This window comes from Macaca mulatta, chromosome 14 (assembly GCF_049350105.2).
Source record: "Macaca mulatta isolate MMU2019108-1 chromosome 14, T2T-MMU8v2.0, whole genome shotgun sequence".
Lineage (NCBI taxonomy): Eukaryota > Metazoa > Chordata > Mammalia > Primates > Cercopithecidae > Macaca > Macaca mulatta.
The window spans coordinates 84317484-84344868 of record NC_133419.1 but is presented as its reverse complement, the minus strand read 5'-3'; the positions used below and the strand labels follow the sequence as shown (position 1 = coordinate 84344868).

At 37.2% G+C, this 27385-nt stretch overlaps 1 protein-coding gene and 1 pseudogene across 12 annotated transcripts in view; both read left to right on the top strand.

The window, feature by feature from the left end:
- The window catches only part of DLG2 (discs large MAGUK scaffold protein 2), a 2228225-nt gene that overhangs the window by 1875941 nt on the left and 324899 nt on the right, over positions 1–27385 (top strand). For all 12 annotated transcript variants that reach the window (XM_077964104.1, XM_077964105.1, XM_015115421.3 and 9 more), the window contains one exon: positions 18309–18411. In XM_077964104.1, the coding sequence (XP_077820230.1) occupies positions 18309–18411 (103 nt within the window). The remainder of the gene's footprint in view (positions 1–18308; positions 18412–27385) is intronic.
- On the top strand, positions 9057–15580 carry LOC106993421 (suppressor of cytokine signaling 6-like; annotated as a pseudogene).

The following is a 27385-nucleotide window of genomic DNA, read 5'->3' as shown; positions in this document are numbered from 1 at the left end:
ATGAAGCTTCTGGCAGCAGCAGAGGGTTTGCTTAGGAGAGGAGGTGTGTAATGTAGGACACTGAACTCTAGCATTCTCATCTGGACTCTACTACAAATACACTGAGTGACCTTGGAAAATAACTTCATTCCCTGCGCCTCACTCTTTCCACCAATGATATGGGAGGACTGGATAGAATCCACTCTAACGCTCCTTCATATCAGAGAAGTCTCTGGTCTTAAAAAGACTAGAGAGGGTTATGGTAAAAGCTGCATTGTGAAAGGGCTTAAATATACAGCTAAGAAATTTGCACATAATTTACAAGCAGTTAGGAACACTGATGAACATGAGCATCTGTGGCATCTATAAAATGTGAAAGGCGGTATTTAGAGAAAAGTAGAATGGTTGTGATATACAAGATGACCATCAAGGTATTGAGAGTAGATGAAAGGAAGGGGGAGGATGGGAGAGAGACAGAGATTGGAGGAAAAGCAAACATCAATTAGAAGTCTATCACATGGTAATAAGTTATAATATCATGCTATATCAAAAAATATGTCAAAAAGAACAATATTATATATCAAAAACATGATATATAAAAAATTATAAAGTCATGATATATCAAAAATAAATCCAGAATTATAGAGGAACAAAATATATATATATATAAAGGAGAAGCTCTCCTGCACAGAATAATGCCAGCTAATAATTCTAGAAGAAATAAAGAATTATAAAATAAGCATTTTTTAACCTGCAACAAAATAACTGTTTCAAGAAAGCTAATCCATAGATGCTAAAAAAAATTAGGGGTTAAAGTTTACTGGAAAAAAGATATTTACATGGTCTCAAACCACGTTATAGATTGTTATTTGCAAAATAGAAAGGTGCCTTTTGAATGAAGGGATCTGGTGGTCCATATATTTTGAGCCTCCTGCTATGACATAGTAAGAAATACACAGCATTACACAATGGATTTTGCTAAAAATGTTTTACCTGATTCTGATTGGGAAGAGACAATCAGACAAATTCAAAATTCAGAACACTCTATAAGCATCTGACTGAAATTTTTTTTAAGAAAAGAGTAAATTTTGTTTAAAGAAAAATGTAGGTAATGTTCTAGACTAATAATGACTAAAGACATAATAACAACCAAATGCAATGCATAAAACTTGATCAAATCCTGGAGTTAAGAAAAAAATCTGTAAAAGACATTTGGAGAATAACTTAGGAAATTTGAATAGGTACAATATATTAAATGGTATAAAATATTAGTTTTGTTGGTTTTCTTTGGAGTAATAATGGCATTGTGGTTATACAGAAAATATCTTTACACTGAGAAGATGCCTTGCTGATATGTTAGGCTGGAAGTGGAATAATGTCTGCAACATATTTCAAATGGTTCAGAAAAAGTGTGTGTGTGTGTGTGTGTGTGTGTGTGTGTGTGTGTGTCTTCTGATAGGCAGATAGGTAGATAAGTGGAGAGAGACAGAAGGAGGAAGAGGGAGAACAAATGTACCAAAATGTTAAGAACTGTTGAATCTTTATGAATTTTTATTATAAAGTTTTCTATAATTTGAAATTTTTCAAAATAAACAGGAAACAGCCTGTTTCAATAGTTTAGATCAATGCTTAGAACTAGCATAGTAAATTAGAAAGGAAAAAACAAAAGCAAAAGATATTTTGAAGAGAAATAGTTTAATAAATATTATTTCTCATTCATAGTGGTGAATACAAGTTGATTTTCAAGCATCTCTGTTTATTCAGATCTCCTGCTCTTGATTTGACTGATTGCAGTTGGGAAGATTTTGACTTCCCAAAAATATTTGACTGATTGCAATTGGGAAGATCTGACTAAAGTAATTGAGAAGAGGGGACTTAAGAGTTCTTGACACAGTTTGCCTAAACTCACAAAACCTGTTTCTTGGGAGCTTTTAGGCAATGAGATGATTAACTTATTTTTAGGTGAGGAATAAGTCAAAGAAATACTAAGATGTAATTATGGGCAACAGCCAGATGCCAAGATACACATAAGCCCAAACACAAAAGAATGTCATTATCTTGAGGAGCTATGATGAAAAAAACATCAGGTGAGTCCCGCATGCAGCAGCCAGAGTTTGAGTTTTGCAGTAACAGATTTTGACCAAGATTGATTCCATTAGTATCCTATTCCTGCTCAAGCCTTTCAGATGCTTTAGGAGTGGACTGTTTGACAGATATGTCTCTGGAGACAGCACTATTCCTTCCTTTAAAATTGATTCCAAAGCTTATAAACAAGATTAACTGTGTATGAGGAAAAAAGGAAACAAGAACCCTTTTCACCTACATTACAATCTCACTCAGATTAGTTTATGTAAACTAAAACAAATTAGTGAATATTATAGGATATGTAGAAATGAACATACTTATTGCTTTCAAATCTGTATACTATTTAGACAAATTCCTAGTTAATAACTTTGACCCAGAACTTAGCCAACTGAACTTGTTTGAACAAAGTAATAAGGTTCACTGGGAATTAGGGTATTTATGTGAAAAATGGTATTGATTCAGTATTTCTTTTTGCAGGTGTTATTGCACTTTTGGAGGGACATTTTTTCACTGTGCCTGATTGTGCTACAGTTTGCAAAACATTTAACACGTGTGTGCCTTCTACAATTAATGCCAATGCTGACTCCTGACTTGGACATTTTAACAACAAAAAATACCATCCCCCCTTACAAATGGACACATTTTCATACCCAGTTCAGAACTACTGTTAGATTCTAAGTCACTTAGGGCTGAACCATTGCTTTCTTCACCAATCCATCTCCCAAAAATAGCACAATGACTGGCCCAAAGAAGGCATTCAGTTAATATTTATTGAATGGATTAATGCAATGTTTGAAAATTTGAATACTCTAGGACTCATGTTTTCTATAAATATTACTGTATTTTTAATTTACCTACATAGCCCCTTTTGTCTTTTATTGCTAAGGTAGCACAAACCTCAAATTCAGTTGTTAAAATGTTTTTGTATGACTTTTAAAATTGTTATAGTACCACAGGTTTACTTAACAATATTCACATACTGTTAAAGGCTATAAAATGAAATGTAACCCATTCTCTCCTCTTCAGCATTTCTCCCCTCCCCACCATGATACCATAGCCCCTTAAAGCCTCTGTTATCAATTCATTGTGTAACGTTGGAGGCATTCTCTATAAGATCATTCATACTTTTCTTTTTCGAAACAAATGGGGTTATATATACATATAGTTCTACAACTTGCTTTTCTTTAATTTAGCAATAGATCATGACTTTTTTTAGTTTCAAAATATTAGACATGTATGCTATTGCTTTTAATGATTGCATAGTATTCCATTATATGAATAGTTCATTATCTAGTTAATCAATTTATTATCGATAGTGTTTTAACAGTAGATTAAATAGTGATATTTTAATATCTGAGGCCCAGAAATCACTAAAAAAAAAAAGTTGATAAAAAGAATAACAGAGCACTTTCAGTTAGTCCACTGATTCAAAAGGGAGAACATGTTGAACAAATTCAGAAGGCTTTTTTCTTACCACCATCCACCAGAGAAAGGATCTCAGCTTCAAATTTAACCCTAACCAAAGGGAATCCATCAGTCTAGCAGCACACACACATCTTATTTCAGGATAGAACATTTGGTGGGTGAAGTGAGAAGCCACAAAGCAGATCTTGAAGGATAGGAATTTAGCCTTCCAGCCCGGAGTCTGACACTGCCTGAACAGTTTAAAGGCTTGGATGATGTGGAGGTGGTTGTTTAACAATGTTTGCAAGGACATTTAAGGCATATTGGGTGCTTCAAGGAACATATTGGTTGCTCTACAATATATTTTTTTTTAATTAGCCAGGCATAGTGGTGCATGTCATGTCACTGCACTCTAGCCTGAGAGACAGAGTAAGACCCTGTCTCAAAAAAAGAAAAAAAAAAAGTCTTGGGCCTCACCCTCAAAGATGCTGAATCAATGAGTTCAGTTTCATCAACTATTCTCCCCGTAGAGGAAAAATGCCTTCTGAAAAGGACTGGCTCATAACAAGTGCACAATAACTGGTTGTCAAATAAATTTTAGTGATTTAAATAAAGCTATGTGATTTAGTAATTATAATCATTCATTAGTTTAAGGAATATTGTTGAACATCTACATCACATACTCAGCACTAAAAGTATGGAGTTAAAAGAGACAGTCAAAGTCCCTACTTACGGGAAACTTCTCTTGGGGTGGGTGAGATAATAAATAGAATAACATGTGGGTCTAAATTCTGTAAGAAAGTAAAACCGGGTGAGTTAGAGATAGGCTGGGAGGCTACTTTAAATGTGATTGTCAGCAAAGAGCTCTTTGAGGAATTGACATTTGAGCTGACACTTATGAAAATAAGTTGTCAAAGATGAGAAAAGCTAGGTAAGAGCACTCCAGTCAGAGGGACCACTGGCACAAATTCTGTAAGACTGGAGAAAACTTGGACTGATGCAAAACAGAATGAAGGCCCTTGTGGCCAGCAAACAGTAAAGTAGGCAGCGTGGAATAGGATGGAATAAGACGGATAGGCAGAGTCCGAGGAAAGGAGTTTGAATTTCATGCAAAGCCTAACAAGGAGCCAAAAGAAAGATTTTAGCAGAAGAGAGGCATGATCTGATATGCAGTTTGAGATCATTCTAGCTGCTGAGTCAAAAAGGGATAAAGGAGGGTTGGAGGAGTGGGCCACAAAGAGAATGGAGGGACCATCAAGGCTACTGTAGTATTCCCAGGGAAAATGATAGTTTGGCCTAGAGGGATGGGGTGGAGTTAGAGAAAAGTGGAATTGGAATATGGCTGTGAACTAAGGGATTGCATGGGGAGGTGGAAGGGGAAGAAATGAATGGAGGTTCTTGATTCAGTGGTTTGAGAGGAGAATGGTGGTAGTACTGTTTGCTGGAAATGAGAAAACTCTTGAGAAACATGTTTGGGAGAAATTTTGAGTTTGATTTTGAGTATGATGGGTTTGAAAAGTCTTACACATCTATCTGCAGATGACAAGTAAGCAGAAAGATTAACAAGTCTAGACTTAAGGTAAAAATCAGAGCTTGGAGATAGTAGTATCACCTTGTATTTGTATAATATTTTTATAAGGTTTCAACTATTTCTTGTTTATATATTCTTACAAAGATAGTTAACTTTTTACTTGAAATGCATGAATTCTAGATGTTACTGTCTTTCAGCCTTTAGTAAGCTGGGTTTGGATAGCCAAATTATACTTTATTATTTTCATTTAAAGATTCCAAAATAATCATCCCTCTAGAAATGACCTGGTAAGCCAAAACATTTTTAAAGGTCTAAGTTTTTTTTTTTTTTAAACTATAAGCCTGTTTTTGCATCAGGAAGCCAAATTTAAAGGGAAGTTAATGTTTAACTGCTAAGATACATAAATATTCAATATCGGTTTTTCACTTTGCCTCTGCTTCAGGATTCTAGTCTTGAGCTGTAATGCATATACTGTCAGAAATATTACCACTCTTCACAAAGTACAACAGCCTCCAGGAGGAGAAGGGAACTTAATTAGAATTTTCCATTTCAAATACAATTTATAGTACATTCACTCTGAAACATGCTGGAGGGTGTTTGAAAAGTTTAATGCATAATGATCTGTTTGTCTCAAGTTGTCAACAAAATACATATGGAGCATAGAATGTATTTGTTGATTAAGCACTAGAAGAGACCTCTGAGATTTAGTGTGAAGCTCTCTTTCTAGATAAAGAAACTGAGGCCCAGAGAGATGAAGGGACTTCTCAAAGTCAAATAAGCTAACAGCAAGACGAGAAATCAGGACTCGTAACTCCTAGGATTGTGCTTTTTGTTTTAGTGCCTACAACCCTAGCACTTTTCCCTGGTCAAATGAGCCTGCACTGAGATAATTTTATACTCTCCCAAGTCATCCAAGTTGTGGATGTCAGGAGAGGGTTCAACAATAGCTAATAGTTATATGCCCTTACTAGATGCCAGTCACTTTTCTAAGTGCTTTACATGTATTAACTAATCTAACCTTATAGCAACTCTATGACGTGGTACTCTTATTATCCCCATCTTGTATATCAAGCTTCTTCTACATCTGGGTCTAATTTGACCATGGTACTGACCATAGGAATATGAAATCTAAAATGATTTTGAACATTGGACACTTCTCTAAGCTTCAGGTAGATATTTTCCAACTGTCTGCAAAACTGTAGATATCCAACAGACATAGCAAAGTCAACATGTCTAAGACAAAATACATTATCCTCTCACCCAAACCCACTCTCCATTCTGTGTTCCCATCTTGATTGATGGTATCATCACACCTCCAATCATCCTAAAGCTTTTTGACACCTTCCTTATCTCCCATTTTCAATCTGCTCAACACTGTAAATATTATTTAAACTCTATTTGGCTTCCAGAAGTATTTGAGGAGAACAGCTGCATAGAACCTTCCTCTGTTTTTCTCTCTCATATCTGCGCTGCATCTCCCATCCTCAATTCCACCCTCATTTGCCTAATTTGGGCCTCAATTATCTGTATCATTGGTAATACTTCAATAGTCTCCCATCTGGTTATCTGCTGGGATAGTTCCTTTCCTGAACTCACTTAGTTCATTAACCCCAGTTTCTCACTGTTGCCAGAGTTGTTCTCCCATAAACACACGTCCTATTGTGTTAAATGCTTCTGTAAAACCCTTCCATAGCCCCTTATTGACAAAACTTCTTACCCTGGCATTCAAGGTCTACTTCTGCTGGCAGCATTTTTTCTTTCTCTCTTTCTATGTTCTATGTCAGCCATTAGACTGCTCACAAATCAACATCAAATGTGATATTTACAGTTTCCCTGTTACCCGCATAAGTATGTGATAAGATCATTTAATACATGTGAATGTGTTTGTTCTATTTGTTTATGTATCACCTTGTTCAGTAACAAATGTGAGGTAGGAAAACAGTTTATTAACTATAAAATACTTTTGAGATGTTATTTTTAAGCCATAGAAATAATTAAATTTACAACACAGGGGACCCTAGAGATGGTGCGGCCCAGCACCTTCACTTTTCAGAGCAGCTCATTAGCTGGCTTGAATAAGTTGATGGCAGAGTTGGCAACAAAACTTACATTTTCGCTTCATTGCATCTCATCACTTCAGGAAAAAATGAAAATAGATTTTTTTTCCCTCTTGAGAAAGAGTGGGAGCCTTCTACATGTATTTAATACACTCATAATATACATCTGTTCATCTTACTATCCGTAGTCTCTCTGAATAAAGTAGAAATCATGTGGATCCTACCCCAATTTCTTCCCTGCTGCCCCCTGCCACCTTCCACCCAGACCCCCAACTGTGAAATTATTGGCTTGAAACAGTCCCCTATGTTCTTTACCTGACTCATTTTAATTGAAATGTGGTGCCAATTATCTAGCCTTTTCCCATTTGGTTACCCCTTTGTGTTTTTTTTCGCAGTTAATAATTCTGTTAAATTTGTAATTCTTAGCTACTTTTATTCTAAGACAGCCTTCTCTGAAACATATTCTTTGGTTTTATTATTGCTGATAAAAGTCAGTTAAAAGTCCTGGTTACATGGATAATGGATATGCTATAATACAGATACAACTATTTAGTAAGTACCTACCATGTACCAAGTATTATTTTAAGCATTTTATTTGCTTAAACTCTAACAATCCTGACAACAGCCTAACAAAAGAAGGATTCACATCTTTTGGTGCATATGAGGAAACAAGTTCAAAGAGATTAAGGAATTTACCCAAAGTCATAGAGCTGGTAAGGGAAGGGACCAAGATTTGAATCCTGGCCTTCCCAGGTCTAAATCCAATATTCTTCCATGACACTGCTTTCAGAGCAGGCAGATGACATGAGCTGTAATGGAAAACTTTGGCAGCCATGAGCATTTGCTCTGCCTTCTGAGCAGCATCTCCAAGGGGGTCCATCCAGCCTCAGATTCTTGCAACCAGGCTGGCCATATGCACATGCTTCCTGCACATTCTCTTCCTGTACATTCTCTCTACCTGTAAGCACTCCTGGGGCACAAGAGTGATGTTAAAATAATATTTCTCAATTTTAAGCTGAGGAATGACTCCTCATTATGGTCAAATATACTAATGGCTTATCATGCCCTGGATCACCAGATCCTTGAGAGGCTATGTCATGGTTAAGAATGAAGATGCTTAAACCGCACTGCCTGGGTTTCATTCCTGACTTTGCTATATGTTAGCAATGTACCCTTGGACAAGTTACTTAATCTGTGCCTCAGTTACCACCTCTGTAAAATGGGGATTGTTGTGTGTTCTTACTTCATACAGTTATTATGAGGGCTAAGAGAATTTCTGTATATGAAATGCTTACAACAGTGCCTGGCACATATTAAGTGTTATATACATGTCAGCTACCATCATCACCATCATCACCATCATCATCATCATCATCATCTTTTTCTTCATCACTTCTTTCTCACATTTGTTCCTCCAGTATCTGCCCTTCAGTAACAACTGTTTCCTGTTCTTCAGATGTGCAGGCCCTCTCTCACCTCCAGCCCTCCATGTGTGCCTCTCTCTCTGCCTGGAATACTCTTGCCACTAGTCTCCTCACCCTACTCTCCCCATCAGTGAGAACCTCCACCCATCCTCACCTTGCTAACATTCACGACCTCATCTCAATGTCACTGTCTCCAGGAAACCTTATTCCTCCTCATCCCTTGGTAGGAATGCCTCTTCTGTACCCCATAGAATTCTGACCTTTTCTTGTGCTAGCACTTACCGCCCAGTATTTAATCATGTGTTTAGCTGTCACTGTCCTCCACTGAACAGCACATTGCTTAACAATGGCTATGTGTCACTCTAGTTCATTCTTCCTTTAAATTGGAAAGTGAAATAACTCAGTGGATACTTTTTTAAAAACAAATTTATTTCAATACTGTGTTTATCTCTAGGCACTATAGAAGGCACACATTAAAAGATAGTACAGTGAGTCATAGGGTGAGCATCCATATTGTCATATTTGATCTCACATTCACTTACCTGAGTCTCTAATGAGATATTACACGATATCAAGATGCTGGAAATAACACCCATAAGAGATAACAAAAAACGGAATTTAGAAACCAGGGAACGAGAGTTCCCTGACACTGGAGGTATGCAAGCAGAAGCAAATGGTCACTTGGTGAGAACGATATGAAGAGATGGGGAAGGGAGTGGGATCACTTCCTGGAAAAGTGAAAAATGCATTCACATATTAGGATCATATAGAAGAAGAAATATTGTTTTCTGAGCCGTCAGAGGGCAGAACTGAAACCAAGAGGTGGAAAGAAAGATTCAACACAAAGAACTGTCTTGTTTTTTGTTTGTTTGTTTTAATCACTGTAGCTCACCCAAATAGAATGGATTTTCCTGAAAGACAGTGAGTTCTTCATTAGTGTTGATCCATGGAGGTTAGATGATCATTTGCCTGGGATAATGCGAGAATATATTATTCACTCACCCACTTGCTTATTCACTTACTCTCCTCTTTTGTTCTTGTGCACCTATTACTTGCCTGACCCTATGCCAGGAACACAAGTTCCAGTAAGCAGAGATCTGACTTTTAAGGAGCTTATAAATAGATACATTACACAACTCAGTTTTTTAAGTCTTTAAGAACTAGAATTGAGTCTTTAAGAACTAGAAGTTTTCCAGATGAGGAAAGAGTGAGAAGCAATGTTCTAGATATGGAAAATAGCATGTGCATAGATGCAGAAATGGCTGAATCAGAGAAATTTTAAAAAGTCAACATAGTGAGGGACAAGGGTATAAGAATATGTTTGAATCAGCCTAACAATATACACTGGGGTTGAAGAAGATCACAAGACTTCCTCTATTTTTGAAATCCTCTGATTCTGATATCATTCATTCTATAGTACTAAGAAACAGACAAATATTTCCAGAGAATCGTCATTTATTCAGGGAACCCCTGGAGCCCCAGGCCAAGGCCCCTAGTGGCAGAAGTAGCAAATATAATGATATCTTTTAAAAACAAAAAGAAAAAAAGATTGACCTTGGGGATGGTAAACCACTCATATTCACATTAGGATCTGAAAAACAACAGCAGCAACACAACTAGAAGTCAACTAAAAGTTCCCAAATTTCTATTCATTACCAACATTATTGGGCAAAGGATGCCAAAACATATGGAATATCAATTTTTTTTTTTTTTTTTGAGAAGGAGTCTCACTCTATCGCCAAGGCTGGAGTGCAGTGGCATGATCTCGGCTCACTGCAAGCTCCACCTCCCGGGTTCATGCCATTCTCCTGCCTCAGCCTCCCAAGTAGCTGGTACTACAGGCGACCGCCACCGTGCCTGGCTAATTTTGTTTTGTATTTTTAGTAAAAACGAGGTTTCACCGTGTTAGCCAGGATGGTCTCGATCTCCTGAGACCTTGATCCACCCGCCTTGGCCTCCCAAAGTGCTGGGATTACATGTGTGAGCACCATGCCCGGCCGGAATATAAATATTTTAATGATCCAATGCAAGTCATATACATAAAGAGGTAGCAATAAATGAAATTGTTCTAGCTTGAAAATGCCTTTTACCTTAGCCCTACGTGATCTAATCATTATAAGTTGGGCCATAATTTCTAGATAAGGTTGCTTTTGGACCACTGCAGAGCAGAGTGGCAAAACACACAATCATTTGCTGCCAGTTTCAGGGAGCTTGACTTATGCCCTTGAAAGACAGGTTTCAGAACTGGAATCTTGTAGGCGTAGACCCTCGGAATTAGACAGGATACTAAATTACAGTGTAAATTGGTAGTTAAGAACTCAGGAGTATTACATTATTTTAAATCCTTAGCCTCTTTCCACCATATAAATTTGAGTAAGTCAGTGAGTCTCTGAGTCTAGTTTTCTTATCAGTAAAATGTGAAAAATAATCCCACCCTCCTGAGGATTAAATGAGATAACATATAAATATCTCTTATGTACATACCTGATGCTCAATTAATGTTAACTATTATTATTAATCTCAACAATAATTAGTGGCATCCAATCTTTGAGAATGTATGCTTCAAGAAAAGAATTTTTCTCGGAGAGAAGAGGACTCTAAACAGAACTTGAGAATCCATGTATCCAGATGAAAAAGTTCAAACTGAAGCAAAATAATAATAACAATAATAATAAATATATGAGGCTGTGTCACACTTGGTATTTTAAAATGTCATATCAATGATGTAAACTGTGAATACTTTTGAAAATGTTATTTGTGCAAGGTTTACTGATTAAAAACTCAAACCTCAGGGAAAGAAATAAGAATCAAAGTGATCTTGAAAAATCTGAATGACTGGAGAACATGTTTGCTAAAACCAGGGAAGAAATCAATAGGAACAAGGGCACTATGATATTGTTCGGGATAACAGCAGCAACACACCTCTTCAAAAATGCAGAGGCCCATGTAAATTTGGGCCTAAAATGAATAAGATTGTATTATCGGTCCAGTGAAAAAGAAACAAACTCACAGAGCACATCTGCTAAACTAGAAGGAACTCTGGGCTTGGCAAGAGGTGCTCTTGGCTGGTCCTATCTCTATGCTAACTTCAGTATGACTTTGGGCCAGTCCCTTCTTTTATGGGGTTCATCTCTAATGTATAAGTGCTAGATAAACAAGTTTCTAAGGCTTTTCTAGTCCTAAAATGTTGTGTTCCTCTTTTTTAAAAAAGCATGAAGTAACTAATATATCGCACTCTGTGTTGGTTAATTTCCATTAGATTTAATTCATCACTTATAATCACAGCTCTTTGAAGAAATGCTAAAACAATAATAATAGATACTGTTTACTGAATGCCTGTTTGTACCTGCAACAGCCCTGATAGGTAGGTAGGTAGGTATACTCATTTTATTGAGAAGAAAGCTAAGGTTCAAAGAAGTTAAGTGACTTCCCCAAGTTATCTAGGTAACCTAGGTAGACTTGAGATTTAACCCGTTTTGTCTAACTGCAAATCTTTTGTTCCTTCCCATTTGTCCATGTACTTTCCTTAATGCACTAAAAAAAATTCAGAGGATGACTAGAATGATGAAACATGTAGAAATCTTATGCTGTAAAGGAAACGTCCGAGAAATTTTGGCTGTTCACTTGGTTCTCAGATCAAACATCAAAGTATATTCCAATTGATTAAGGATTAAATGGCTAAAGATTAAACTATAGTTTGCTACAGGAAAACATGGGTAATTTGTTAAATATATTGATGAAGAGAAGTTATAATCTAAAACTCAAGAGCCAAAAAAGAAAAGGAAATTAAATAAGACTTCACTAAATATTTAAAAACTCACTCTATGATAGGAAGTAATGTACAAAAGAAAAGTCAAAATACAACAGTACAAATAACAAACTAAGAATATTTGCAATCATTACCTAAGAAGGAGCAATAACATTCTTCATTTGCAGATAATGTTTTGAAAGAGCAAACTGCCTAAACAACAAAAACAAAATAAATAAAAAGGGATTTTATGTAAAAAAATGTTCAAATATCCAATAAACATATAAGAAGATGCTTAACCTTATAACTGAAGAAACGCAAAATTTAAAAATAAAATTGTTTACCTATCAGAATGGAAAGTCAAATGTTGAAGTATACGTAACTATTACAAGAGTGTGAGGAAGTTGAAAATCATATATTATTTGTGGGCATGTAAATTAATACTACACTTTTACAGGCAGTCTGGCAATACCTATCAAAATTTCACATTCATACTCTTTACTCAACAGCTTACTGTTAGATGATATTTATTACTTCGTTGCTTATAATAGCAAAATAGTGAAGCTACCTAGCTATCAGCCATGCTACTGGTAAAACAAATTGTTTTTCATTGAATAATAGAACGCTCATAGCTATTAAAAAGAATGAGATTAATGGGAAGAAATATGTAAATTAGAAAGCTCGCTAAGGTATATTAGTAAGTGGAAAAAATCAAGGTGTAGAACATGATCTTATTTGTATAAAATTTTAAATTATCTATTTTATAAACTGGCTTATATTCATAACAAAAATAATTAGTAGTATATACAAGAAGCCATTAACATGGTTACCTTTGTAGAGAATAATAGGAGGTAGGGGAGCCTTTTATTTGTATGTCTTTTCATTGTGCCTTACTTATGATATATGGACATGATGTGTGTATATTAATTTTATTTTTCATATCAATACATTATCTGGGCAATTGGATTATGGCCTGTTTTTGTTTTCTTATTTATTAGTTTCTATATGTTTAATGAATAAATAATTATTTTGAAAATGTACAATAGCAAATTTAAAAAAACAAGTAATGTATATACCCTTTCACCAAGAAGTCTTTCCAGGGAATTTATCCTTCAGAAACACTTTTATAAGTGTTTATAGTAGCAGAAAAACTGGAAACAACCTTAACCACATCAAGAGGGATCTCACTGAAAAGTGCTGGCACATCCGTAACAGAATACTAGGCTTTCATTAAAAAGGTAGAGTGATATGAGGTGATATGATAATGAAAGATGTCCAAGATACATTGCTCAATGAAAAGCAAAACAAAAGCTGTCAAATTATATATGATATGACCTATTCAGTTAAATAAAAAGGCAATAATATATTAAAATATGTATGTAAGGAGAGCAAGAGAAATGGAGATAAAGTCATGTGCTTGCATGTGCATATAGTGAATCTTTAAAAAGTACACACAAGCTGGAGGAGGAGGAGGAAGGAGGCGGGAAGAGGAGTTGCTGGAGGAAAGGCCAGCGCAGCCGTCGCACCGGTCCTGGGCGAGGAAGTGGAGCCCGGCCGCCTTCGGAGACGGGCTCTTCCTGTGTTGCCCAAGCGGGTCTTGAGCTCCTGGGCTCAAGTGATCTGCCCACCTCGACCTCCCAAAGTGCTAGGATTACAGGCGTGAGCCACCGCGCCTGGCCGACCATCTCATTCCATCATGACAGAAGTGAATCCCCTCCATTTTGATCCCTTGGATTAGGTAACTAGTCGTAATGAAAAAAATAGTCTTAAAACCTTCTGGAAATCTTTTAACTTGAATAAAAGTAAAAAATAAACTGATTTCATGGTAGTACAACAACCATCGCTAGCCAGTGACTTTGGAAAGATAATTCCTCATTTGGTAGCTGCTATGGTAAAGATACAGCCAGCTGCGATATCAACAGGGAAGATGAAAAAGGCGGGAAAAAAAACAGATCAAAAAGCAAAAGCTTGATGGGTACGTTAAAAAGGCGGCTTTCTGCCAAACAGAAGCCAAAAGGCAAGGTGGGCACACCCTCTGGGAGCTCTGCCAATGAGGACACCTTCTCCTCCTCCTCAGCACCGATAATCTTTAAAGACATGGGAGCTCAGAGGCCGATAAGGCCACCTGCCTCTGCAGCCATCACTGCGGTCCCATGCCGTGGCCTCTTCAGCCCACAAACTCTGAGGAGACGTGCAGCAAGATGGAGGTGAGAGTCAAGAGCACTCTTCCAGCCCCAGTCCACCCCTGAATGGCGTCCGGAAGGATTTCCACGACCTTCAGTCTGAGACCGCGTGCCAGGTACAAGCCAATTCACTGAAAAGCTCAGCTTCTCAGAACGGAGACCTGTATCTTTGCCCGGATGAACATGTGCCTGTCGTTATTGGACTTCTGCCTCAGGACTACATTCAGTATACTGTGCCTTTAGATGAGGGGATGTGTCCTTTGGAAGGATCACGTAGCTATTGTCTGGACAGTTCTTCTGCCATGGAAGTCTCTGTGGTTCCTCCTCAAGTGGAAGGGCGCTCTTTCCCTGAAGATGAGAGCCAGGTAGTCCAGGACCTAGTTGTTGCCCCAGAGATCTTTGTGGATCAGTCCATAAATGGGTTGTTGACTGGCACTACGGGAGTCATGTTGCAGAGCCCGAGAGTGGGTCACGATGATGTCCCTCCACTCTCACCATTGCTACTTGCAATGCAGAATAATCAAATCCAAAGGAACTTCAGTGGACTTACTGGCACAGAAGCCCATGTAGCTGAAAGTATGCTCTGTCATCTGAATTTTAATCTTAACTCTGCTCGTGGTGTTGCAAGAGTTTATGTCTCAGTGCAAAGCAGTGGTCCCATGGTAGTGACAAGTCTTACAGAGGAGCTGAAAAACCTTGCAAAACAAGGATGGTACTGGGGACCAATCACATGTGGGGAGGCAGAAGGGAAGCTAGCAAGTGTGCCAGATGGTTCTTTCCTTGATCAGGACAGTTCTGAAGAGTGTTATCTTTTAAGCTTCAGCTTTCGCTCCCATGGTGAAACACTTCACACTAGAATTGAGCACTCAAATGGTAGGTTTAGCTTTTATGAACAGCCAGATGTGGAAGGACATACATCCATAGTTGATCTAATTGAGCATTCCATCAAGGACTCTGAAAATGGAGCTTTTTGTTATTCAACGTCTCAGCTGCCTGGATCTGCAACTTACCTTGTCAGACTGGCCAAGTCAGTGTCTTGGTTCATGCAGGTGCACTTGTTGCAATACCTGTGTCGTTTTGTTATATATCAGTATACCAGAATAGACTTAAGTCAGAAACTGCCTTTGCCAAACAAAATGAAGGATTATTTACAGGAGAAGCACTACTGAAAGATTGAGAACCCTGCCTCTTGCACTTTAGGAATAAGAAAAAGAGATCGAAGTACAGTTTACAAACTTTCATTGCCATCAAAATCTTTTGCTGCCACAACTATTTCAGTTTTATGTGTAAAAGAGTCATCAGCGGTGGTTCACGCTGTAATCCCAGTACTTTGGGAGGCCGAGGCAGGCGAATCATGAGGTCAAAAGATTGAGACCATCCTGGCCAACATGGTGAAACCCTGTCTCTACTAAAAATACAAAAATTAATTGGGCGTGGTGGTGAGTGCCTGTAGTCCCAGCTACTCAGGAGGCTGAGGCAGGAGAATTGCTTGAACCCGGGAGGCGGAGGCTGCAGTGAGCTGAGATTATGCCACTGCACTCCAACCTGGGCAACAGAGCGAGCCTTTGTCTCAAGAAAAGAAAATCATCAGTTTGTTTAGGGGTGAGAAGTGTCAGCAAGGTGTCTTGGATTTATTTTGGTTCTCTAAAAAGGGAAGTCTTGAGGGTTTAGAAGTGTGAATTATCTTTCATCAATGTGCAGAGTAATCACAATGTGAATTATCAAATTATCCTCAATGTCCCTCCGCCCTGCCCAGTCCTTTGCTGCTATCTGCTGTGATTTTGTGCATTAAATAGAATGGAAATTGCTATGTCTTTTTTTTTTTTTAATTATACTTTCTAGGGTACATGTGCATAACGTGCAGGTTTGTTACATATGTATACTTAATGCTATGTCTTTTTAACAACACTTTTTTCTAAATTATTTCTTAGGTTGTGCTAATTTTGTTGGTTGTGAAAAGTTGAGCTTTTCTGTTGCCTTCATTTTCATCTTATAGTTTGCCTATTTTAATAAATGGTGTTACATTAAAAATTGTAAAGAAATGTTTACCACCAATTTAGAAATTGTTGCCTTTTCTGTCATTAAACTCGGGTACAAATTGCCATAACATGAAAACCTATGGAACTAGAATTATGATTAAAGAAATATTAGATGAATCATAAAAGAAAAAAGTATACACTAAAGTGGTTACCTCTAGAAATGGAGATGGTGAGGGGACTTTTACCTCTTCCTTTTAAACATTTCTGAAACAGAATGCATTTGCCATGATCACATATTATTCTTTTATAAAAAGTTAACCTTAACTGTTTGACAGAATAAATTATTTGGCATGTGAAGTTTGTGGAATTCAGCCTCCTGTAGGTAGTAGCCTGGATCAAATTGCCTTTCCTGTCTCTTCTGGCCGGCAGAGTCATACTTCTGGCTCATCAGTAGCCTAGACAGTCTCTGAAATGACTGTATCTACCAAGGAATAGATCTGGAATTTTATAGTGTAAGGGGACTTTAGACTCATACAGCCTAACAGTCCCTTCCCTCCTAGAGAGGAGAAAAATTGAGGCTCAGAGAAGTAGTATGGCAGTCAGTCAGAAGAGAGTGGCACAACCAGATCAGGCCTAGCTCAGTGGACTCCCCAATGTTACCATGTAATCAATGCTTTCTGTAAGGAGTTCACCACACTAGAAAGCCAGGGATGAGGCAAGGAAAATTACCAAAGAGAATAAGGAGATGTTAACAAAGTTATTATGTGAGGATGAGGATGTGGAATTTAAGCATATAGATGTCCCAGACCTGATGGGGAAACAAAGTAGTAAGCCCCATCTACCACCCAATGTCATTGTCAAATAGGACTGATGAAAAGCAAAATACAATTATATATTTTGAATGTATATAAGCTAATCAGTTCTTTTATTCTTCTTTCATAGCCCGTGTCAACCTGCCCCATGAACAAAAGGAAGCAGAATTCTGCTATCCTGCAAAAAGCTAGTTTTTTGTAGGTTAGAAAACCATACCTACTGTGTGTTCATCAGAAAAACTTATTGGGGGTTTATCTTGTCTCCCTTTGTGCTCCAGTCAATGTCCCTCTTCTGGGGCAGACAGAGAACTCTGTCATTGGAGAGCACTTATTAATTACATTGTATTGACTTAGACTGAATTGATTCAAGAAAAATTTTAGCATTTGCTTCTTATTAAATTTGACTTAAGAATGATTTTCACCCTGGCAGAATTTGGAACTTTTAAGATGTTCTGTTTCTCTTTCGGTATAGGACCTAAAATGGGAGTTAGCAATAGCTAAATAAACTCTGAGCACCCTTTATTTCATTTTTGTCAGAATCCATTCTGGAATTGTATATGAGAAATAGGACAGTCAAGTATATTTTAAAACAAGGCTTAGGGCTGTCTCACCAGGCTCAGGATGACAAGGCTAGGCAACTGACCAAAGAGAGGGATTTTGCAACCAGCTGGCCCCATTTTATACCATGTCCCCAGAATCTCATCTGAATGTTTTAATCTTTCAGCATGTATTTGTCTATTACATTACATGTGTCTCTATCATCCTGTTTTCCCTCTAATTTTGGAGGCTCCTATTTATGCCTATTTACCCTAGAAATCTAGGAAGCTCACAGAGGCATATTAAATGCATACACTAGAACATGGATAGATAAAAATGTTTCCAACCTAGTCAGACCATGGCACAAACACCACAAGATGAAATTTAATGTCTCTCCTAACTAAAAGTGATTAAGACCATGAAAGTCCATAAACACCTAAGTAGGATACGAGGAGTTTCTGAGGCATGTGATACAATGTTAGACAGCCTGGTTTGGGGGAAACGTTTTTCTTCTATCAGAATAATCTGCCTTATGAAATACCAAAACTCTCTGGCTTCCTTTCTTTCAGGTGAATGGCATTGACCTCCGTGGTGCATCCCACGAACAGGCAGCTGCTGCACTAAAGGGGGCTGGACAGACAGTGACGATTATAGCACAATATCAACCTGAAGGTCAGTCAGAACTCAAACTAATAATGTTCTGATATGTCTCTGTGTGGACCTGTACCCTCATTACTAATCATTTATATTAACTAGAGTCACCATCATTAGTGTTTTTTAAACCTACCTATAGAGAAAAATTGATGGTTCATATCCAAAGAACATGAACCATGGCTTTGTTATCTCTAATCTTCCAGGAAAATATCAGGCAGTTAGAAAGGCCTATGAAAATATGAATTCAAATAAATAGCAACCAGCATCAGCTTTATTTCATTTATATTCTTATCTGGTACACACTTTCGGTCACCAATGAATGCTGTAAAAACAGTTAAGACTTAAGAAGCAAAGGGGAGAGATTTCATCTACAGAAATAGACCAGTAGACCATATTCTCTCCTCATGACATCAACTTAATTCTCATTAACACTAACATGGCTTTTGGAGGTTCTTGATTGGGATTTTCTTTACCTTTACTCCTACAATATCCCTTGTTTGAAATAAATCACTGTAAACCATGAGACTCGGTGAGATTATATAAATTGGATTAGCCAACTTAAACTTGATGAGATATCCTAAATTGGATTATCCATGCCCTGCTCTTTGGTTTATTTAAACGTCTGTTTCTGTGTTTAAAATGAGACTCAATGAGACAACTGGTATGTTACTTATTGTATGGTTGATTTCTTAGAACATGCATGTATAGGTTGCTCCTTTAGAAATGAAATGTACTTAATGTAAGCACACAATTATAGGTCAGATCTTGTTATTAAAAAAAAAATAAGAGGAATATGGCTACTGTCTTCAAGAAATGAAGTGCATTGCTTTTGGTCCACATGGCTAGCAAAGAGGAGTGTTAAACAGCTGAACATAAGACTACAAGATGTCATCAAGGAAGAGCCTCTGTGCGTATGAGTATTAGGAGCTCCTTTTCAAGTGATGATTTGTTAGTATCAATGGGTCTATTGTTGTTTGGAAGCCTGAAGTTTGTGTCTTGCCTATGACAGCTTAGATCTTATTAATGGTGGCCAATCACATGCTCTGCCCATGAATAGAGAAAATATTTTCTTCCATGCATGTTTTGACATGTTACTTTCAGTTGTGCCTGGCTTGAGAATTAGAATTTGCAATTAATTTATTCCAAAGTTTTAATAAATGTTTTCTTTTATGTGGCCTAGGCCAGATATGGCCAGAGAGTGGGGAAGAGGGGATTTACGATGGTCACAGATGGATGATGACAACACCAAGGAAACATTCTCTTCTCAGATAGTTTTGAAAAGTCTTTCTATTTGTTAAATATTAGTAGACTTGTATTTTAGCAGGAATAAATGCTTTAAAAAGTATCCATTATAGGCCGGGCACAGTGGCTCACATCTGTAATCCCAGCACTTTGGGAGGTCAAGGCGGGCAGATCACAAGGTCAGGAGATCAGGACCATCCTGGCTAACATGGTGAAACCCCATCTCTACTAAAAATACAAAAAATTAGCCGGGCATGGTGGCGAGCACCTGTAGTCTCAGCTACTTGGGAGGCTGAGGCAGGAAAATGGTGTGAACCTAGGAGGTGGAGCTTGCAGTGAGCCAAGACTGTGCCACTGCACTCCAGCCTGGGCCACAGAGCAAGACTCCGTCTCAAAAAAAAAAAAAAATATATATATATATATATATACACACATACACACACACACACACACACACACACACACACACACATCCATTATAAAACTGAAAAAAGGCCGGGCGCGGTGGCTCAAGCCTGTAATCCCAGCACTTTGGGAGGCCAAGACGGGCGGATCACGAGGTCAGGAGATCGAGACCATCCTGGCTAACACGGTGAAACTCCGTCTCTACTAAAAAATACAAAAAACTAGCCGGGCGAAGTGGCGGGCGCCTGTGGTCCCAGCTACTCGGGAGGCTGAGGCAGGAGAATGGCGTGAACCCGGGAGGCGGAGCTTGCAGTGAGCTGAGATCCGGCCACCGCACTCCAGCCTGGGCGACAGAGCCAGACTCAGTCTCTAAATAAATAAATAAATAAATAAATAAATAAATAAATAAAACTGAAAAAAGATATATGCTAGCACCATTTGATTAACAAATTCTACTTCATATAGAGTAAGAACTTTTTCATGAGAATGTTGCATTTTCTTAATAGCTGGTTTTTTTCAGTCTCAAACTGTATGCTCTTCACCATTACCTGACATGTAGCATAAATGTCCGTGTTTTCCTGTTTCTGAAAAATCTCATCTCAAACAATTCTGCAGACAATAAGATGTTTAGAACCATGGATACAGCAATTAGAAGCTCTTGATAATGATTTCAAGCTTTAAAGTTTATAGAAAAGGACAAACATGTCCCTGTTCTATCAATGTAAATCTTCATCTTTCTACTGGAGCCTCCTTACATCTTGGTTTCCTTTAAGCAATAGGTTTAATTTGGATATTATTCTGTAGTTTATCAAAATGCTTGTTCAAAGCACGTCCTATAAATCATATAAATTGATTTTTAAAGTGTTTGTAAAGAAACCTGCAAATAACAACAAGCTTTTTGCAAAATGCCAAAGTACAGATTGGATTCACAGAATGACTTCTCTGTTTTAATAGCCTAACTGTATACTAGTTTGTCGCAGCTTTAAATTAGTTGGAAATGTGGTAATGGCAACATCAAGCAATCAGATTTTTTTCCTGTCCTATCCAAACTTTATGTGTAACTGAGCCTTAATTTAACTGCAGTTTTCAATGCAAAATTAATCGAATAGCTGTTTAGAGACGTTTAAATTGTACAACAGTTTTAGGAAGTATTAAACAATTTACCTTTAAAATAACAAATGAAATGAAGAGTGCATCATGAGATTCCGTTAGGAAATTCTCAGCAGGTCTCCTTTATCTGCACCCATATTGTGAGTCATTCAACCCTTAAGACAGTGCTGAGAGAAGATTTTATTGACATTTCTTTTAGTATGGTCAAGAATTAGGCTTTTAGTAAATACACTGTTCAGTCATAATCAAATGTTTTATCAAAAATTTCCTAAATGTATTTCTCAGTATTGTCAGATGCTCAGAAAAATCTACCCGTAACCCCAAGTAATAAGCATAGTCTTTATCTTCAAGTATTTTTTAAATCTTATTGGGGAAAAGAGATTTTTATACATTTAATAGAGTATAGTTCCTGGTAACATATGATCAAATTGAATGATCCTAATGGCAGCGTTTCTAAGAATTATGGAATGTCAGAGAAAGGATAAGCCTGAAGGGGTCAGGACAGTGCGAGAGTGCACCATGGAAATGTGGAAATGGAGCCAGACCTTGAAAAATGGGTGAAATTTCTATTCAGGAGTGGAGGGAGAAAGACTATCTTGCTAAACTACAAAATTGTGAGTTCCATGCATTGCAGACACCATACCTATATTTTGTTCACTGATAGCTCTATCTCTGGTGTCATACTTGGCATTTCTTAAAGAGTTTCTGAACTAATGGATACAAGCCTACCATTTCTCAGTACTTGAGTTATCACTTGAAGGTAATTAAAGGTTGAAGGGATTCTCCATTTTCACTACTTGCGCTTTTCATTTTTGCTTCAAAGACATAAAGGAATTGCTAAAGAAATGTGTATTGCAAAGTATAAAACTATTTCCAATTGTGCTCCTCGTACTGCTTAGCATATTTTTGTGATAATTATAAATAATTTATAAAATTTATAATTACCATAATGTAGCAATAAATGTCATATTTGGCAAGTTGCACTTCACAAAGCAAGATCACAATTATACTCACTTCTGCTTAAAATGAGCTTGTCTCCAGTTGTCCATATTACTCTATCCATCCTCAATCTTATTCAGTGTCTGGTTTATGGTAGTAGAATTAACACCAGTTTGAAGAGTCATATATGATGTTTTTCTCTGGTGGTGTGATTGTGATTCATTTTTGCTATCTTTTAAAATTCAATTTTATCATGCACTTACTTTGAAATTAACATGTATTACATTCATAAGAAGAGGAAAATAATGAAATTGTTGTTTTTCTTTCTTTCAAGAGGATTACATATGTTATACTTCAATAATAATTCCATTTAAGCACTATGCAAAGTTAATTATTGCAAACCTTTAATTACCTATACCCAGTTAGTGAAGTTACTGTAATGCCACTTCACACAAGGAAATATAATGCCTTATACACATGTGCACCCATAGGTACCCCTTCCCTTTCCTTACCCTTCCCAGACACCTTCCCCTTTGATTTCAGAATTATCTTTCTAAGAGATATGACACCAAGATGCCTGTGCACAAACTCCTTGCCCTTCACAATATATTCCCAGCCAACTTCCGTGCTCCATTCCACACTCACCCCTCCACCACCCACAGTATCAGCCTTTTTCATTGTCCCCCTGCTACAGAGGACTGCTCTCTGCTCTTACACTTGCTCCTGAACTGTGCCTTTGCTCTGTGGATTCCTCTACCCAGAACTGCCTTTCTCCCTTTCCACCTGCAGGATTCCTACTCATCTTGAGAGCCCTCAGATGTCAATTCCACTGCAAAGCCATCTTTAATCTGTTTAGTCAGCATTGATTGATTCTTTATCTGAGTTCCCCAAAACTGTATGTAAACACCTGGTGTACCCATTATCACAGTTTGCACACCTCTCCACTCAAGTGAGCTCCTAGACAGCAGGGACCCTTCTGCCACTCATTTTCTATCTTGTGTTAATCCATGCAATATGAATTTGACTATAGTTTATTAATGAGTTACTGAATGGGTCTGCTCTTATTTAAATGCAATATAATGTTTTCAGTGTGTTGACATATATTAATAGTAGGTGCTTAAGAAATGTTTGCTGAGTAAATATTGAAGGAATGACATGGGGTTTTTACATTAGATGCAGAGATGGTAACTGAATCCCTGGTTTGGACATTTGGTGTTGACACAGTTTTTAGATGGTCCCTTTTTGTTTTCAGTTACAAAACCTTTAGCAACCCTAGTAGATAAACTCCGTTTCCCCTGCTTTGCAGAAAATCTACAGCTGTTGTTTTTGTAATATAGCACAAAGACAAGATAATTAAAGCACTAACATTTTTTTTTTCAAGTTCTGAAACTCAACTTTGACACCATTGATGAATAAAAAGGGCATTGATTACAACCTAATTATACATTTTTCAAACAAGATAACACAACATTTCCCCAAGTTAGATCAGGGCAAATCTGATCTGTATTGGCTGCCTTCTTTCTAATAATATCTACATTTATTGTGAGATAACTGATTCGGTTTGAAATAATAAGCCACCAGATATTCACTTGGAGAAGTAGGTAGGCATTAGCTAGTATTGGATAAAGCTCACAATGGAGTTGATTAAGAGCCAAGTGGTCCCTATGAGAACCACAAATTCCTTTACCTTTAATATGACCTCTCAGGACATTGTTGGAGAGACTGCAAGGGTTTCAGAATGGCCTGCAGGTAGAAAAGAAGTCGTGGACGGTACAGTCCTTACCAGTGATCAGGAACTTTGGTAGATAGTGAAGGGACCTGATTTCATCCACCCTTTATTCTTTAATAAGGTACTTGAGTTAAAAGAAAATCCCAAAAAGCAGAGTTCATAATTGCCTGGAGACTCGTAAGTGTAGTCTGGTTTATGGAATTGTGGCAGAGTGACTACGTGGTTCATTTATTCATTTATACATTCATTCAATCAATAGGTATTTTTTTCTGGATACTTATTATGCCTCAGTCCATGTTATAAGGAAATAACAAAACAGTGAACCAAAAAAAGGCCCTCTCAAATAAATGTAAAATGTGTCAGATGGTGATGAGCAGTATAAAGAAAGAAGAAGCAGGGGAAAGATGATAGTGACAGAGAAATATGTAGTGGGCAAGGAAAGCCGTGCTAATGAGGTGATATTTGAACAAAGATCTAAAAGAAATGAGGGAGTAATCTATGCAGGCTTCTGAAGGAAGAAATGAATTATTCTAGAGTTTTGTTCTACCAAATGTTGTCTACAGACCAAAAGCACAGATATTAAATGAGAGCCTTCTTAGAATTTTAAGATCTCAGGTCTTAACCCAACTCGACTGAATCAGAAGCTGCATTTTATCAAGATTCCCCAGATAACTTGTATGCACATTGGAGTTTGTGAGGCATTGCCCTCACACACTTGGAGACCTGTAAAAATTGTCACTTGTCACTGTTAGGTTGGACTCCCTCTACCTGGAGAACTGGGTAAAGTCACATGAGGCTGCACCACTAGATTTGATTTCTGGCATGTGTCACCCAATGATTGGTCATGGCTCAGTGGTTTTAGTAGGGATAGGTCAAACAGCAGGAGATCTAAGAATTTCATGTGCCATTCAACTCTACTTTGTCTAACCTGGCCATCTAAATACCAATGTCAAGCAAATTCGTAAGTCTTGCTAGAACTCCTCAGCTAGTGAAACAATGAACCTATTCAGGCTTCATTGCCTTTAGTTATGACCTCTTCAGCAAGTGAGCCTAGAAGCAGGGAGCTGGGATGAAGTAACATTGATTCCTATCCTCACAGAGGCCTCTGTGAACCAAGGGAAAGTCATTAAGCTTTCACTATTAAATTTGAATAGCTTACTTCACTTTAATGCAAAAACTCATGTAAATAATCTATTTAACTCCTTTTAAATTGTGAGGCTAATTCAGAAGGAAAACTATTTCTTCTTTTCAGCAATAAATGAAACTCTGATGTTATTTGCGGTAACCGCTGTCACAGAGCTTAAACCACAGTTGGACACCATGGTGCATTTCTCTATGGGGTCAAAGACACAATGAAAGCTTGACACGAATATACAGTTTATCCCCTGAAAAATATAGACATCTTCTGTACCTGAAGGTTCTCAGAAGTGAAAGTACATACACCATCCAAGAAACATACTTACAATGCAAGACATATTTCTTTCTTTAAATCAGCATCTATGTAGGCTTATGCATATGAATGAGCAGCTGTGGCATGTTGAAACACTTTCCCAACTCACGTAACTGCATCGCAAATACCCAGGAAAGATTTTTAAAGTCCAGCTGTGGATCTTGATCAGAAATTGCCTCAGAATCATCAGAGAACATTTAAGATAAGCTTTCAGAACAGAGAGTACCATACAAGACTTGGAGTAGACAAGACCAGTTTTCTAGTGCAAATTCCAACTTAGGTGAGATAGAAGCATAAATTTCATTACTTGAAAGTTTTGTCACTAATATTATGTCTTTTCTTTGCATTTTTAATACATAAGGAGAAATGAATGCACAACCTATTAAACTTGATAGATTCTATGTAGTTTAACTAGAATCACTATAAATAGAAATTAAAAGTTTTAGGAATCCTTAAATATCATCTTGTCAAGTTTACTCATTTCACAGATGGAGGAACTAAAGTTCAGCATCTAGATAGGAAAGCCATTTAATATTTTAAAATTGGTACAGCTGTTAAAGCTGAGACTAGCTGAGCAGTTAGTAATTTCCTTGATTTTTAAAATTTACTATAGTAGTTCATGATGGGGAGTGGCTTTAATAGCCCAAGGAATGGAATCCAATGAGATTATTATAATCAAATGGACATAAAGGGGTCAAAAAATTTCTGAGGGAGCCTCACCACTTTGTCATGCATACTGCATCACTTTCATTTCTAGCATATTACTGTTGTTAATTGTTATTGTTCCTGCATCACAACTGAATGATGTATACATGACAGCATTAGTATAAGTGTAGGCAACTATTGTTAATTTTTAAAATAGCCACAGATCTGGAAATAGTTATTTTTTCAACAAATAGTTCAAATATATTACACTTTTTCTCTTTTCAATCCTAACTTATTTGTGCATACCCTTTATCCAGCCAGCCAGCAGCTGCTTATCCATTCATTTATCTGTTATCAATTAGCTTATCTTTATAGCTTTAGTGATATTCCTTATTGCCAAATATTAAATTTCACCTCATATGTTACATTAATTCTGTTCTAATTAATCTAGTTATATCCTAATTTTTACTGAAATATTAGGAAAGAAACTTAAAAAAACTTTACATGACTCTAGATTTTTATTGCTTAGACATTTCTTTTTCCACAACTCTCCCACACACATACACATTCTACTAACAGCAAAATGCATCTGCCCGCAACTAGACATTTCCCAGGAAGTCTCTTCACTCATTGCATCCTTTTAATAGCCTTCTCCTAGTTGCCTTTGTTTCCTCCCCAACCTCCATCTAACACATAGCATCGTAGAATATGACCAAAAAGATGATTCCTGAACAGTCTGCAGATTCATTCAGGAAAGGTCCTTTCCAGATTCCTTAATCATTAATCATGCTGCACCCCTCTCCCCATGCCCAAAAGTCAGTTTTTGACCTAGAGTAATATAATGAGGACAAAAGTGGGCATCACTTCCTAACTCCTAACTCAGAAAACTCTCTTCATCTTATTATCTATCCTGGGAATGCTACATCTTTAACTCATATCAAAGGGGTTAAAAATATTTACAAAGCTGATTATAGATTAATAATAGATATAGCCTCCTCTCATTGTATGATTACAGTTCCCATCCCCATAACAACTTTCATTCCATAATAAAGTGTATTTGTCTTTGACAGTTTCATCTTGTGATTTTATATTATTTGAGGGGTGTCTTGACATTTAGTGACATAAATCAGTCACTCATTAATGCTGGAAAAAGCCAAAGAAATCCTTGTGGAAATAAAGAGTTTTAATACTACTCTTGACTCTACAAGTTTATAAAATGAACACAGATCTTCACTAGACAATCCTTCAATTTGATAAGGAATTTCAGGGTGTTAGAGAACTGTAAAAGAATGTTCCACAGAAATATGCAAAAAGGACTATAAAGCAAGACGGCTTTAAAACTTTCTGACTTCACTTTGTATTCTGGGTGCCCAGTGTAGTTTACCCTCACATCTCTTTGAATAGCTATTTGTCATTCCTCAAATTTAATAATGAGTAATGATGCACTTTTCTCGTCCTGTCCCTCACTCTGC